The 17567-nt window shown below is 39.0% G+C and overlaps 1 protein-coding gene across 4 annotated transcripts in view; it reads right to left on the minus strand.

Annotated features, from left to right (window-relative positions):
- SCYL3 (SCY1 like pseudokinase 3) overlaps positions 1-17567 on the minus strand; it is a 40074-nt gene that overhangs the window by 6431 nt on the left and 16076 nt on the right. For all 4 annotated transcript variants that reach the window (XM_069478323.1, XM_069478322.1, XM_069478320.1 and 1 more), the window contains exons 4-11: positions 16121-16234; positions 13001-13057; positions 11794-11896; positions 10452-10563; positions 8105-8182; positions 5909-6048; positions 4420-4604; positions 255-426 (exon numbers count right to left, since the gene is read on the minus strand). In XM_069478323.1, the coding sequence (XP_069334424.1) occupies positions 255-426; positions 4420-4604; positions 5909-6048; positions 8105-8182; positions 10452-10563; positions 11794-11896; positions 13001-13057; positions 16121-16234 (961 nt within the window). The remainder of the gene's footprint in view (positions 1-254; positions 427-4419; positions 4605-5908; positions 6049-8104; positions 8183-10451; positions 10564-11793; positions 11897-13000; positions 13058-16120; positions 16235-17567) is intronic.

Below are 17567 nucleotides of genomic sequence, written 5' to 3' on the forward strand. Positions count from 1 at the left end.
TTTGACACATAATTGTATATATATATGTATAAACATATTTACATGTCTTTCTGTGAGCTTAAAAAGGTATGAAAGGATTCCCATTGAAAATTAGTTACCTTAAGTCCCCTCAGAGAAGCTGGAAAAGAGAAGTTAACCTTTTCCTTACATTTCTCTGTATCATTTGATTGAATATGACTCTCCTGGCATTACCTGTATATTAAAAATCTAATAAAATAACACAATAAAAAGCTAGACCTTTTAATAATTCTTACCTTCTAGGGAAAGGTCAATAGTTTTAGTAAAACTTGGGGCAGTGCGTTTGAAGATCTTGGTTCTTTCTCCTCCCACAACCACCTCTGGTCCAAGTAGAGAGACCAGCACTGCTAGGCTATGAAGAGTAATTGCCACAATGGAATCACTGGTATCACGCAGGCCCAGCAATACCTAGGAGCGAACGAGGTAGTAAGTGTAAACCACCACATTACCTATCTTTTTCTCCCCCTGTAAACAAGCAGTTGGGCTGCAATCAGATTGTGCTTGCTCTGATGAACTATGTTTTCTTAGATGTATTCTACGTCAGTGGCTCTCAAACTATCTGTAGTAAAAGACTAATATCTTCCCCTCCCAATCTATCCACAGGATTTTTTTAAATTTTTCTTTTCTTTTTTAGAGATGGGATCTCACTCTTGCTCAGGCTGGTCTTGAATTCCTGAGCTCAAACAATCCTCCCGCCTCGGCCTCTCGGGATGCTAGGACTATAGGCATGAGCCACTAAGCCAGAACAGGCTGTTTTTTTAAAATACAATGAAAACAAAATTAAACAGACAAAGACACTGGAAAATAACATAAAATTACGGTGTCAAATTGCTACAAAAGGTTTTCAATGCTAATTCTCCATCTGTGTACTCACCTTGTCACAGAAAGGTAACAAAGAGTACACAGATTGGTAATGTTCTGCAGAGCGCACTCAGAACCATCTAGGGCACTAATGATAATTATGTTTCTGGTCCTTGGCCCTCTTTTCAGCTCACAAACTCTAAGGGGAAGACCTTGAAAACTATCTTTGGATATAATGCACATAACACCTGTCTCAAACTGAGCCCATCATAATCTCCTGCTCATTAATATAAACTAGAATTTAGGAAAACCAGTTATCTCTGTAGTTTGCTTAAAATGAGGGCGATATGCCAGGCGCAGTGGTGCGCTTCTGAGTCCCAGCTACTCAGGAGGCTGAGGTGAGAGGATTGCTTGAGGCTAGTGAATTCTGGGCTGTAATGAGCTATGCCAATTAATTCTCTAAGTTTGGCATCGATATGGTGATCTCTCAAGCAGGGGGACCACCAGATTGCCAAAGAGGGGTGAAATGGCCTGAGAAGGAAACAGAGCAGGTCAAAACTCCTGTGCTGACCAGTAATAGGATCACACCTGTGAATAGCCACTACACTCCAGCCTGGGCAACGTGGCGAGGCCCTGTCTCTTAAAAAACGATTTTTTTTTCAAATGAGGACAGTAAACCTAAAAGCTATGAGACAACCACGTTTGGCCGCGTGCACACCAAAAACAAAGAAAGCTGGTCTACAGAGAGTCAAAGGGAAGGGAAAGAAAAGGAAAAGGAAAAGGAAAGGAGATCATATATGGCTGTGAGACCCAACTGCAATTGATCTCCGTGTAAGGCATTCTAACATTCTTTCCTTAAATATTTATTTATTTATTTATTTTTTTTGCTTTGGCTGGTTTAAAATAGGTTTCAGCTGCTTGCAACCAAAAGCACTTTAAGATATGCAGATATGAGGAGTGGTGTTGCCCTGCATACAAGAAAGGAGATAACCTGCAAATATCTATACCACCCCGACACAAGGCCAGGGTAACCGGCCTTCCTAGTGGAAGCAGCAGGGCATGACAGGTGTCAGGAGCCCAGCTCTGCTAGTCATTCTCAATATGACTTGACCAATTAATCATTTTATTTTTCTGGTCTAGTTTCCTCATTTGTATAGTAAGATCAAAGGTTTCCAACAGGTCTCAACAAGACACTTACTAAGTCTAATGCTAACAGATCAGGCACTTTCTCAAAACAAGGCTGTACAAGTAAATAAAAGCATGTTTCTTTTGTATATGATTAGAATTCCATCAACTGAATACGGTAATCATCAAACAACAGTCCATCCTAGCAAAAAACCCATCATCCTCAACACCTCTTCCATCAAGTCAGACAGTGAGTCCTACCCCTTCCACCCTTCATATGTCCCCCTCCCATATCCACTGCCACATCTTCCCCAGCCTTTGTCACCTCTTAGCTAAACTATTCTAACAGCGTCCTAGCTGATCTCCCTTTCTATGGCCCATCCTCCACACTGCTACCAAAGTGAACTTTCAAGCACACAGCAATTGGCCAGTTATTCTTCTTCAGGAGAAGTAATTTCCTAAGAAATGAGAGCTTTCATTGTCTTTCACATGCCGAACATCTACTAATTTTTTGACGTCAGCCCAATTCGGAGACTTATGATACACTTCCGTTTCAAAGTTAGAGTGCTTCATTCCACTTTTAAATTTCCACATGCAACTACATATAGGGTAACAATTACTGTTGCAGATATAAATACAAAGCACTATGTTATGGTGGCGAGCCTCCAGTGAACCACACCTCTAGCATCCATGCCCCTGTGTAAAGCTATCCCACAGCGAACCTGGGTGAACCTGAGCTGCCTTCTGTGACTCACTTTAAAAAAGAGAATGTGGGGCTGGGCGCAGTGGCTCACACCTGTAATCCTAGCACTCTGGGAGGCTGAAGCGGGAGTATCACTTGAGCTCAGGAGTTTGAGACCAGCCTGAGCAAGAGACCCCATCTCTACCAAAAATAGAAAAAATCAGCTGGGTGCAGTGGTACGCACCTGTAGTCCCAGCTACTAAGGAGGCTGAGGCAGGAGGATCACCTGAGCCCATGAGTTTGAGGTTGCAGTGAACTATGATGACGCCACTGCACTCTACCCGGGGCAACGGAGCGAGACTCTGTCTCAAAAAAAAATAAAAGCAATGTGGCAGAAATGACACTGTCAGTTCCCAACCTACATCCTAAGAAGGCTGCTTTTGCCCTTTTGCCCTGATTAGCCATGTAAGAAGTCCACCTACCTTGCTAGAGAAATCATGTGGAAATGTCACATGGGGGGATAGAAGCCCTGAGAGTTCATGAAGAGAAAGGCCCAGCTGTGTCAAAGTCCCAGCTAAGCCCAGCTTTTCAGCCATCCCCTCCGAAGTACCAAGGAGCCATTTTGGATGTGTCAGCCTGGTGGGACCCCAGATGAGTAAAGCCTCAGCTGACATCCTGTGGAGCAATAGAATCCCCAAGCTGAGCCCAGAAAATCCAAAGAATCGTGAGAATTGATAAAATGTTGTTTTAAGGCACTATGTTTTGGAGTAGTTTGTTACATAGCACTAGATAACTGAAACATCTATCTGTCCCACTTATTTAGCTCCTTGAAAGCAGGGAAAGTGTTAATTAATCTCATAGGAAAACAAGTTATTAATATCTGAAAGATATCATGTGATTGGTATTTTAAAAACAATCTTTTTTTTAAAACCTCACACTAGATTGAATAGTGTCCCCCCCCCACACCCCCAATTCATGTCCACGCAGAATGTGAACTTTAGATGAGGTCATGCTGGGTTAGGGTAGGCCCTAAATTCAATGACTGGTGTCTCTGTAAGTAGGCCATGTTAAGACTGACACAGAGCGAGGAAGACCATGTGACAACAGAGGCAGAGACGGAATGATGCAGCCACAAGTGAAGAAGTGCCAAGCATTGCTGGGAGCCACCAGAAGTTGGTAAAAGGCAAAGGAGTCTGTCCTAGAGCCTTCAGAGGAAGCATGGTCATGCTGACACCCTTGGCCTCCAGAACTGAGAAAGGATAAATTTCTATAGTTTTAAGCCATGCAGTTTGTGATAATTTATTATGGCAGCCATAAGAAACTAATATAAACCTGAAGCCCCTGGGTGGGCAAATTATAAGGTTCCCTGGTGGCTGATAAGCAGGCTGAAAACCACTAATACGAATAATCTTATGTTCTTCTCAGTTCTAATTTAATTATTTTATAATAATTTAATTAGGGGCAACCACAGTTTATGTTCACAAAGCATTCCACGAATGATTCTTATTCATTTTCCTCCAAAGAATTAGCAAACAGAATTATAGTCTCCCGGGTTAAAACCAAATATGTAAATTTAATCGATTTACCAGCGTGGATGGAATGAAAATGCAATTTTAATTTCAGCCCTTCCTATTCCAGTAGGCTTTAAACTCAACTGCTGCCCCAAGGCTTTCTAAGCTATTATCTGAATACCCCAAAAACCTCTTCTTCCTTTCAGCTCCCAAATTATTACCAGCACCGCTTTGCCCACTCCTCGCATCTGTGACAACCCCAATGCCAACTTGGTCTCTGACCTGTGGCAAGATGACTTTCTTCAGCTGCTCCTGAGTGAAGTGCTCCACGTAAGCCTCAATGTGAGACAGCAGCACCATCCGCACGTGCTCCTCGTGAACCTCGAACAGCTGGAGAAGCACGGGGATCACTCGCGACTGGAACAGGGCTGGTGAGAGCAAGCAAGGTGTTTCTCCCTGTGCATGATCTACCCCAGAAATCAAAGGAGGTTACAGATGAAAAAACAAATTGTCATTTCAGTGAAGAGTACTAAGCGTAATTCATAAACTGAACCCAGAACTTTATATGTATTCTAAGTCCTCTTCTAAATTCTTATGCCCTAAATCAAAGAAAGTTCTTTTCCTGACCCCAAATTACTCAAGGCTTTATCTTAAATACCCTATACCTTATAGAAATGTTTTGAAATACTAGAGATCATACTTAATTACTATAAAGCTTGTATTTTAATAAAATCCTAAATCAGTAACTTTTTATAAATTTATGTTTAATTAGTGAGGACTTTCATATACTAGATTAATGACATACTGATATTGTTTTTGCAATTTTATTTGCAAAACCAGGTGTTAAATGCTACAATGGGACTTTGATGCTAGATATTCCTCTCTTTCCATTAGTTACGGTAGTGGTTATCAAATAGGTATGCATGAGAATCATCTGGGGTCTTTAAAAAATATATATACCTATGTCCTAGCTCTGTCCCAGAACCACTAGATCAGGCATACAGGCAAATGTCTAAAAAGTAACCCAGGTGATTCAGAGATACACCCCTATTTAAGATCTACTGAGTAACAGATTGGAAGATCTATAAAGAAAAATTCATGGCTAAAGAGAATGGTATCAAAGCACAGGTATAAGGAAATTCTAAATTGTAAAACAGTTACCCATAACTGCTTTGTTGGATTGAGATCCTCTAAGAAAATCCATTCTGAAAGCAGATCCTACCTAACTAAAAATTTCACAGTGTTGTATTAATGCTATACCTCTAATCTGATGTGTTACCATCTATAGTGCTATAAAGTTACAAAGTTTCAAAGCAATAACCTTATTTCACATTCAGGAGAAAAAAAACTGAATCCCCCAAGAAGTAAAGTGATCTCAGTTCTTTTTAATCTTTTCACTGAAAACATTAAATAAATGAGTTGCTGTTGGCAATTCAGGAGGTACAGGCCTAAATGATTCATGGCAAATGCAAAAGTTCTTTGAAGATGAATCCTTACCTTAAAACTTCATATGAACTTCATATTCTAGTCATATGTAACTATCTACTGCAGTAAATCTGACTCTCCGGGAAGATGCTCCGTATTTATCATGTGAGCTTTCATACCCAGGTTTGAGCTGAAGTTATCAGATCAGGGGCCAATAACTAACTATTCTCCATTTTTAGAACCAGCCGTTAACTATACACCTCATAGTAATCTCACCCTGCTCAAACATGGACTAATAATCACCAAACTCCTTAATTAGCAATAACATTTTGAAAAAAAAATTCACCTTTTTTGGGGCCAAGCAGATGAGGAAGAAAACTCTTAACAGCTACTGGCTCTGCAAACACCAACTGATTAAGCAGGAGAGGCACCAGCCTTGAAGCTATTAATTCCTCTGACAAGCAGCTGACTCTGTCCAGCAGAAATCTAAGGACCAAAAAAGAAAGCCTGGGAAACTGTTTATGACATTGTTACCGATTTACTTGTACAGTTTAGTACACATAAGACTCTCTCCCACTTTTATCAAAGTAACGCATTTTGAAGTGTAGTTAGGAAGGTGAACAGATTGGCCTCCAGTCCAAGCTAGTAAATATTTTCAACAAATTACCCCTTATTAATCGCAAAGTGTCCTTTTCTCCTAATAGGCCACAGGCTTTCTAGATAATAAACGACATTTTCTCCAATTTAAAAGATGTAGGATATTATCATACATTATCTAAAGTTTCCATACTAGACAAAATACAGGCTTTTGTTACTAACTTCATTAAATTAAAACAACATATATAACAGTACTTTGTTAAGAAACAGACATTAGGTATTAATAGTAATAGTGATGATAATACTCCATTATACAATTACCCTTAGCAGATAACTTTGCCTCCTACTGTATGAGGACACAGGCCACATCATGCATTATCACCTTCCAACCTCTACACCACTACTGACAAACAGGTCTCCCACCTCCTTTCCAGTTACCAAGCACTCAAGGGCCCCTACTCTTACGAAAGGCCGCCCGCTCCTAGCCACTGCCCACACTGCCTTCTCTTCCAGACCATGCACCAACAGTCCCCTCCACAACATGACTGCAGCTTCAACGGCTCCCTCTACACTTCCAGCAGCTCCTTTCCCTGTGGATAACCAGGCTCATGTCTCTTCCATCCCTAAAAAATCCTTCCTTGACTCCATTTGTTTCTTCAGCAATAATATGTTCCCTCCTCTCCAAGTTTTTCAGGAGGCAGTTTTGCCCAGTGTCTACCTTCTCACCTTCCATTCACTTCTCAGCCCACTGCAGTCTCCCTCTGCTAGCATGGCTCTTGCTAAGACAAGGTTACTAGTGCCTTCCTGATTGCTAAATGAACAAGTATCTGTTGATTCATCCTATCTTTCTGAAATTCCCTACTCCTTTGGGAAGACTGAAGCCCTCCTGGCTCTCTCTGAATATCCTCTAACCATTGCTTCTTTGTCTCATTCATCAGCTGCTCCTTTCCACTGGGTTGGGTGCTCCCGGGTTACAGATTTGGGCCCACTGTCGTTTTCATACTATCTGCTTTCTCTGGGCAAATATCACCAACTAGAGGCTGGTAACGCTCTAATATTCACCTCTAAAAACTCCTCTCCTAAAATTCAGATGTGCCTGGCCAACTGTCCATGTACATTTCTATCTAAAGTCCCATAGACACTTCAAACCAACATATCCAACACTGAATTCATCATTTTCCCTGCATAATACGTCCTCCCCTCCCGTATTTCATTTGGTGATAATCACTGAGGCTTGCCAACTTTATCTTTTTAAATCTTTCTTATCTTAGCGTCATCTTCTTCATTAGTACCATCAAAGCCCTCATGTGTAGTCTCACATCTACTGCCTCAACTACTACAGTCTACTAACCAACCCAGGTCTTAAATGAGTTAAGCCTGCTCCCTCTATAGACGACAGTGATCCACCTAAAGGGAGGTTTAACCATTTCACAACCTGCTTTCACCCCTTTGATGGCTTCAATACCCGAAGTCCACTGTTTACAAATAGAGTCAACATTCCTCACTGCCACATACAAGGGCCACCTCTTATCTCTCCTTGTCTTGGAATTTACCCTCCAACAGGACGCAACTGCTTGTAGTTCCCCGCACCAGTTCACACTGGGTCTTGCCTTCATGCATTTGTTCATGTTGCTCCTCTGCCCAGAATACCTTTTGTCCAACCACCTCCTCCCCGTCCTCTCTGTCCTCAGGACTCCCTCTGAAAGCTCTACCACCGCACACACCCCTCTGTTTAAGGATTATCAGTCTAGGTATCTGTTTCTCTCACCAGAATTATTTATCTATCCCTCCCAGGGCCTAGCTGGAAGCCTGATATGTAGGAAATGTTCGATAAACACTGTCAAATAAACCAAATGTCTGACTCATCTTCTCCAGAATCCCTAAAGTGATTATATAGGACTTAATCCAAGTTACTGAATTCAAGAACTTAACTTTCTGAACTTACTTGAAGAATTCAGTTTTCTCCTCTTCACTCTTCAATGTTAAACTTTTCAAGAAATTCACAACTTCTAAAAAATCATTTCTAAATGCCAAAAAGAAAGAAATACAGGAGATTAGAAGGGGCATGTTAATACTGAAGCCTAACCACAGACCACATATATAATTTTCAACAAAGAAATATCTTCCTAAGCCATTTAAAAGATTAAATGATAACTAAGTGGCTTATGAGACAAATACTATGGCTTAAGCCTCTAAGGAATCTAATATTTTAAGAATATCAGAGAGATCTGTGAAGAGGATATAAGCTTAAACTCACACATGCTAACAAGCTTTTTTTTTGTTTTTTGGAGACAAAGTCTCTCACTCTGTTGCCCTGTACTCTGTCGCTCTGGATAGAGTGCAATGCAGTATCAGCTCACTGCAGCCTCAAACTCCTGGCTTCAAGGGATCCTCCTGCCTCAGCCTCCTGAGTAGCTGGGGCTACAGGAGCGTGCCATGATGCCCAGCTAATTTTTTTATTTTTAGTAGAGACAGTGTTTCACTCTTGCTCAGGCTGTTCTCGAATCCCTGAGCTCAAGCAATCCTCCTGCCTAGGCCTCTCAGAGGGCTAGGAGCTTTATGGTTTTAACAGTCATCATAATCCTCCAAATTTTTGGTTGTAACAGGCTGTTATTAAATGAAATATCCTGGGAGAAATAACATTACCCTGACAAAATGCTGTTGATTCCCAAGTTTCCTTTGGTGAAGTGAAAACTGTTAAAGAAGTTGGGCAAAGTGAGATTTCTGTATAGGACTCTTCTCATTTCTCCCGCTGTAAGTTATTTAGTCATTCTTTCAGCCAGGCAAGAATGAGTGTGAGAGGAGTCTTCAGTCTCCTACAGGGCTGCCACAGAGTCCAAAAGGCTGTGGACTGCTCAGCTCATACCCCACCTCACACGAGGCTGCTGCCCCTGGACACTTCAGTACGCAAGCTGGACAGCTTACATGGCAGGCCCAGTAAGCACAGCTACCACCTGGGTTTTCACAGCTTATGTTTACACCTATCACGTGTTTCCCTCTGGCTCAGTAGACAGATGTCTTAACTTAAATCTAATCAAATTGTGCTCACCTGCCCCAGCAAGAGATGCTGGCTCTGGCCCCTTCTGTTATCTCTGGCTGGGTTTTCTTCCCATGTATTAATGGGAAGGTGGGCTTGGTATGTTTTTAGCTTTCTTTTCTCCTTTAAATTTACAATATAATTCTTACTAAAGAACTCGTATTATACACTGTGATGAAAGAATCTATTTATTGTAAATGCATTATTCTTTGTAGAGATTTTCTATCAAGGGAAATAAAATGTTTCTAAGAATCATCCAAAAGGACATGGAAATAGCTTGGTTAAAAGACTTTCATAATGGTAAATATGTACAATTTATATTTGTCAATTAAAAAATCAAATTTTAGGAAACATCCCCAAAAAAGACTTTCATAATAGGAAAAGTTTTGAACAGTCTTTGATATATAAATGACAAATATAACCCCAATAACTACAAATACTACTTATGTAATAATATACCAACCTCCCCAGTCCTATCCTAGAGGTAATTTTCCCCCTTCAGGGCTGATATTAGCTTTCCTTTTACTCTGGCTTTTCCCATGCTCTTCAAATGCAAACACATACGGATACTACTTCAAAACTAGCATAAGGTTGGTTTGCTAAAAAAAAGTCATGAATCTGGAACTAATCTGTGCAGACGTTCTGCAGTCATGGAAATAAAAAATAAAGGACATATAATTAAAACTAACCTTGAAGAAAGGTTCAAAAACATCTCTTAATCCAGGATAGTATTAAGTTATATTGTATCCCTCCCGTAAACCAACTTCTTTGCTCTTCCATCACATATTACTAGACAAAGAAAAAAAATCTTCTGCCTGAAGAAAAATAAGCTCATTTTCCATCCCCACAAGAAAAAAATCAACAATAATAAAGTGGCAGCAGAAAGGAGAGGCCACGTTTATCAACTTTTCAATTAACTTACAACTGGAAACCACTGAACACAGCCTAGCCTCTTCACAATCAGAAGTCCTAATGAATCCGGCTATAATGTCTAAACCCCAGCCTTCATGACAATCAAGGATTTCTAAAACTACCTGTCCATTAATATGATAGGAAACTGAGAGGCAACCCAATTTCCTCCCCCTATTTTCTCCCACAGACAGGATTCAAATTCAATCTCTCCTAATAATTAAGATCAACAACAACAGGGACTGCATCATTTGGTCCTCCAAACCCCCCCACTGGCACTTATACACGTTCAAGAGAGCAGGCAGCAGTGGGAAGCAGCCAGCATCACCACACCCGATGCCCTCACCTGAAGAAGTCATGGGATAGTAAGGTGCAGAGTGCTGGCCGACAGTTTGGATTGGGATTCAGCAAAGTTGAGTGCAAGGTCTGTTGAAAGCTGGAGAGAACATCCGCTGAAACTGAAATCCAGAGCTACAGTTAGTTTCCAATGCCTTCTCCCTCTTTTCAGGACCTCTACAGCTGGAGATTGACGAGAGCAAAAACCAACCTGTAAAAACCCAAACAAACAAAGCCCTGGCTGTTGCTAAACAGCTTCCTGTTTGCTTTAAGCCAGACTCCTTGGCAGGTGTAGAAAGCTGTCCTACAGCCAGTCCCACCCCACGTGCCTCCCCTTCTATGCCTTCTCATTTCCTAATTGTCCTTTTAATGCAGCTCAGGCCCAAAGAAGGTTTAATAATTGAAAGATTTGAGGCCCTCTGTCAACCAGGATTCCTCATCCACAGAACACAGAAAGTTATTTGAATGACTGTATTTTCAATTCTTCTAAAGATGGTACATAATTGCCATCATTCTAGATACACAGGAGAATAGTTAGTTCATTATACACAGTGGATGCCTTCGGGCCTTAGGGTTTAATTCTCAAGTACCTAGGCTGGGGCAATTTAGAGCCCACAGCCAAATGGTGCTTGTAACATCAGAACACTGGCGTAAGCCTGGTAGAAGAAACCATATTAGAACTGGCAAAAGCTTAAGCAATGTGAGATATAGGCCAGTAAGGGGCCTACTGTGACATGTGCCTCAGTAAACTTAATGAGTGGAAAGTTAAAGGCCTAGAGTGGGCACAAGAGAGTGGAGCAGGCTGCCAAGCATGCAGTTAGAGAACACAGAAGAGAGCCGAAAACAATGTCTTTAGTAGTTTGGGTTTTCAGGGGCAATGAAAGAAAAAAAGTAATGAATAAATTATACAAGAAGAATATAAATCAAATGGATTTTGAAAGCACAAAGATAAAGAAATGTTAAATCTGATTTAAGAAAAATTTTAAATCTTACTCTATTATTTTTATTACATATAAATCATTAATGACATTTTTTTACTTAACTGGCTGGCTCAATAAGGAATGGAGTCTTTAGACCATTAATACTATTACCAATTAATAAGATAATCATACATGATAATGACAGCCATACTTCAAAATGCTTCTTACTTAAAATTCTTTTCACTATACAAACAAATAAAACCCAAAGCTTCTTTCTTTACTGGTGTTAATATCTGCCCTAAAAAAGCTATTTGGTAAACAACAGGTTCCTTACTATGATCAAAGACTGCAGTCCTTTGAATTCCACACAGAACAGGCTGTGGATGATTTTCCTAGTTATTCTGTGGATACAGTAGTATAACTCCAACTCACCCTGTTCATTTAAGATTGTGAGCAAACTTTCCACCAATGTTCCAAATGAAAAGGCATCCCGGGCATGTCCACAAGACTCTGGAAGAGTTGTGAATTCTGGAGACTAAAAGCAGTAAAGACCATTAAACCTAAAAGATCTGCCTTACAAGCCATTTCTAATTTCTCTGAAGCACTGTCTCCTATGTTTGCATTTATTATACCTAGATCTAACTTCATAGTGCCATATGCTAATTTATAGGTTCTTAAAACTTAGTGAATGGAATTGATAGAGGATTTTAAAATGCCAAACAGGGGCAAAAAGGAAAAAAAAGGTCAGAATATGATACCTGTCTGTGGCTTTTAAAAATATTTTTGATTACAACCCAGAGTAAAAAAATTTATATCATGACCCAGTAACACACATATGTATAATTATATATATATATCTAATAGAAACAAAAAATCTCATAAAACAATACTTAGCCTTACCATCTAATAGGATGCCCAATGATATTTTCTTTTATTCCATTTTTCAAAATGTTGGTCAGGACTCCCCAAACTGACTTAAAATCCACAAATCATCAGTATAAAAAACATTGATAGATAGATGTATTATATACACATACGTAATACTGATTTGGATAAATCTGATTTATTTAAAGTCTTAGGACTATATTTAAGTTTACAGTTGGGTTTGTATTTCCTATAAACTACACTAAATATGTCTTGGGGGATTAATGTTTGTTTATAGTGACTAGAAGAACAAATTTATAGGGATCATCTTCCTTTGAATTTATTGGCAAAGAGAATCTTTACCAGCACCGCAATATTAATAATCACTCTTCTGCTCATGTTGGAGTCCTAACCGATAATCAGCTGCGGCGATGATGGCCCAGGTGAAGCACACAAAAGGACTGGGGTTGCTGCTTCTCCAATTAGTATGGCTTCCAACAAAGTACAATTACTTTTCCTGAAATGGGTATGATACCCTGTTCACACTGAGGTATCTCTATCTTTAAACAATATTACAGATGTTTATATGACCAAAAAATATAAGCTGGTCCCCTGGCTGTGAGGGTAAGATTATTCTCAGAAACCTACAAGGCCAGAGAAATTATGAGGCATCTATGAGTCAGTAAAGAAAGAAATGGGCAGAAGAAAGTTTTTTAAAATTTCATACTCAGTTACACAAAGGAGCCTTCATTACATCTGAAGTATGTCATCTTACCAGCTCTTCAGGAGGGATAGATGCTGGGTCCCTTACTGACTGGATGCTTCTCAGAAACTAGACAGAGAAGTAAATTAAAAATAATTCATACAAATGTTTGGCAAAACAATCTCTTACATCAAGTTACAAAAGCCATGAGCAATGAAACAGCAGCAATTAAACTTTCAAATCAAAACCACACATTAAATACACAAATTTACAATCTTCCTAGTTTAAAAAATGTGAATACAGTACCTGGCACAGCACAAGGTTTAGCAGAAAATAAATCTTATTCCATTTCCTCTCCCCTTCTGCTGGTTTTACAGATACCCTCTGCTGTTCAAAGTCATCTGTGCATCCGATTTCCTTATGTGGAAATTAGGAACACTTCTTTCTCTTCTGCATACATATTAACAACTAAAAGGCTTTTCTAGTACTGAACAAATCTGTGATTAATCTTCTAACTAAATCAAGTGAACCTAAAGTCTTCCTACCACATGAGACATAAGTGGAGAACCCTCCAGAAAAGGAAAAGACAACCCACAGAATGTGAGAAACTATTTGCAAATTACCCATCTGACAAGGGATTAATAACTAGAATATCTAAGGAGCTATAACAACTCAATAGGAAAAGAATAAAAAAATCTGATTAAAAAATGGACAAAGGATCTGAATAACATTTCTCAAAAGAAGACATGCAAATGGCCAACAGCTATATGACAAAATACTCAACATCATTAGTCATCAGAGAAATGCTATTCAAAACTACAATGAGATATCATCTCACCCTAGTTAAAATGGCTTTTATCCAAAAGACAGGCAGTAACAAAATGCTGGTGAGGATGTGGAGAAAGGGGAACTCTTGTACACCGTTGGTGGGAATGTAAATCAGTGTGAACAGCATGGAGGTTCCTCACAAAACTAAAAACAGAATTACCATATGATCCAGCAATCCCACTGGGTATATATTCAAAGGAGGAGGATTCAGTATATAGAAAAGATATCTGCACTCCCACGATTTAGAATCAACCCAAGTGTTCATCAACAGATGAAAGGATAAAGAAATTGTGGTACATATACACAATGGAATATTATATAGCCATAAAAAACAACGAAATCTTGCCATTTGCAACAACATGGATGGAACTGGAGAACATTATGTTAAGTGAAAAAAGTCAAGCACAGAAAGATAAATCTTGCATGTTCTCATTCATATGTGGGAGCTAAATTTAAAAACAATTGATCTCATGGAAACAAAGGGTAGAATGATGCTTACCAGAGGCTGGGAAAGGTAGGGAGGGGAAGATAAAGTAGGGATGGTTAATGGGTGCAAAAATATAGTTAGGCAGGATGAACAATATTTGATAGTACAACAAAGTAACCATAATTAACAATAAGTTAGGGTATACTTTAAAATAACTAAAACAGTAGAACTGGATTGTTCCTAACACAAAGAAACGTTAAATGCCTGAGGTGATGGATACCCCAATTAACCTGATTTGATTAACTTACATTGTATGCCTGTATCAAAACATCACAAGTATCCTATAGACAACTACTATATACCTACAATAATTTCTTTTTTAATTTTTAAAAGAAGTTGAGAACCTTATACGCTATGGAGACAAAAACCAATATCCACAGAATCTTTAAATTCACTAATTTAAAGATTATTTTTGAAGAGCTTATGTGTCCCAAACACCATTTACGGCACTAGGAATACAAAATGAATACAAAAAATTCCCTGCCCCCAACCAGATGCTCATAACCTAGAATGTAAAAGCAAAATTTCAATAAATGTGCTGAGTGCCATGGAAGTGCTGAAGGAAAGACTAATTTTGTTGGGGGTGGGGAGGTGGGGAATGCCTGGGGGAAGGTTCAGAGAGAGGAGGCTTAAGCTAGATCTCAGATGAGTTTGCATTTTCCGGGGAGCTGAGGGGAAGGAAGGCATTCCAGCAACAGAATGGCCTACAAAGGAAGAACAGGGTGAAGGAGGATGGCACATGTGGGAACACAGCTGAGCTCCATGGAACAGGATACAACCAGAGTGTAGCTCAAGAACTGTGAGTGGTACATGGAGCTGAAAGAGGGTTGGGGAAAGAGACTGTGAAGGGCCTTACATGCCATGGCAAAGAATTTGGAATACATCCCACAGAACGGATTACATGCTTTATATACTAATTAGATAGAAGGTAAATTCAGAGAAGAAAGTGATTAATGGGGCAGAAATAATCAGAGAGACATCTTTTTGGTAGAAGTAGCATTTGAACTGAGCAAGAACCTATGAAGGTACACATTAGACAAGGCCTAAGTGTGGAAGCAACACAAAGGAAAATAGGGGAAATTAGACTAAACCAATAAGTCAAACAGCGAGTCACCACTTCAGTAGGGATATTATGATGGGATGGTTTCTCTTTTTTTCCTTTTTTTTTTTTTTTTAGAAAGAGTTAAGTCCAGCAGCAACATGCAAAATGATGAAAAGAAAAAACAAAACAGAGAATAGAAAGGTTTGTAGAAAGCTTAAGAGGGAAACGTGTAGATCTCTGTCAGACAAAATTATAAGAAGTACAACACGTAGGAATAACATAGGACACTAGGAGGAGTTAAGATGCACAGGTTGTAATTCCAGCTGCTAGTACACGATGTATGAATTTGGGCAACTTAGACAACTGTTTAATGAACATTTCTTGAATACATAATATATGCCAGGCACTATTCTAGGTAGAGGTATGAAGATTAAATATAAGAGACTATCACACCCTCAAGAAGTTCAACCACTAGTATAAAAGACAAATACATAAAGGTAATTTCAATATTAAGAACTAAGTGGTATAATCAAAGTAAGTACAGAGTACTCTAGAAGCACAGAGGAGAGGCATTTAATATAAATGTTTTAACAAACTATTTTACCTCTCTCAGGCTCAGGTTCCTCATCTATAAAACATGGAGAGAGGAATATATGAACCCCTAGTGCTTCTTTGAGGAATAAAATGCTACAATGCTATGAACGAGAGCATTAACAAAAAATTCATGTCTCCAAATCTAAGATCATGCTAACACTGAAGCGTCTCCTTGGCAAGAACCACATACCAAGATACTATTAAGTGCTGAAGAAGGAAGAGGGCCTAACACCTGGCTTACCTCTGGTGTGGCCTGAGTAATTTTACAAACAGTTTCCATTCCTCCCAGCTTCCAGTGCCCATCTTCACTCACAAACACAGATGATAAGCAGACATTGTTGTGTGTTAGGTGTCCCTGGGGGTAGAAAAAAAAAGAAGATGGCCACTCCAATTTTTGTAGTAATCTTAAAAAACTAAATTCTAATCACCAAAAAAGATTATGACAAGCCTTTCCATCTGATGAATAATAAATGGAACTATGACTTCAAGGAACAACAAATTGGGTGAAGTTTGAAAAAAGGAAAAATGGAATGGAAAGGCTTCTTGTTATGGCCCCGGCCTGGTGAGGCAGTTAATAAAGACATTAAAGCCATGGCACAAAGTCACCTCTCCATTTCTATGGGAATCAGGAGATACACATGTCCTTAAACATAAGTTGACAAGTCTTTATAGCCTATGCTATCTTTAAACGCCTTTAAAGATAAAATTTATCTTTGCTTCCATAGGTTATTTTATTAATTTTCTCCTCTAAATTCTTTCTCACCTACATTCCATCACCAACCCAGAGCTACTTCACCTGAATCTTGTCAGTAGACATTAAAAAAATTCTGCCTGAGGAAGAGTAAAATGGAATGATAAGGATCACCAGAAATGTCCTACAGACCACAAAAGAGCCAATTTTAAATCTACAAAGAAATAGCACAGTAGAATAAGAAGAAGGGAGAAAATGAGAATAGGGTTCAAGTATTTAAGTTTTTTTTTTTTTCAGGCCAGAGATCATTACAGTAGACAAAAGAGTACTTTATTCCACCCACTACATCAAATATGTACATATTTTTATAGAGGGTACTCCAAAATATGTTTATTTTAAAGGAAGGTTTAGAATAGTATGTATGGTATGTTTCTATTTGAGAAAATATAAAAGAGAAAAAGCATACGGATATTTGCTTTATATGTGCAAAGAACGCCTCTATAATAATACCTTGATCATCATGGTGGCCTTTGAAGAGAAGAATTAGGGCAATGGATTCCAGGATGCGAGAGGGACTTACTTGTCCCTATTTGCACTCACATACTGTACAAACTTTACCATGTATACACACTTTTTCCAACAAAAAGAAGATATTTTCCCCTAGTGAAGCACTAATAACTCTAGTTACTCTGTGAACTCAAATATACTTTTAAGAGACTATAAATCCAACATATTTGAACAGTCTGTCTCTCATCAATAGAAAAGATTTAAAAACATGCATAAAGATGGGTCAAATGCACATATTTTTAACCTGTGACTGATGTTTTTTAATCTTGGGGGGTGCTGACAAAGACCTTAATGCTTCAGAATGCAAATACCATTAAGAAATAGTAGCTCAATAATACTGTCAAGGTATAGACCAGGAAATAGGAAATACTACATTATGGTATTAATACTAGCAAACATCACTACAGAGCCAAGCATACTAGCTATGCCA

This window comes from Eulemur rufifrons, chromosome 8 (assembly GCF_041146395.1).
Source record: "Eulemur rufifrons isolate Redbay chromosome 8, OSU_ERuf_1, whole genome shotgun sequence".
Classification (NCBI taxonomy): Eukaryota; Metazoa; Chordata; class Mammalia; order Primates; family Lemuridae; genus Eulemur; species Eulemur rufifrons.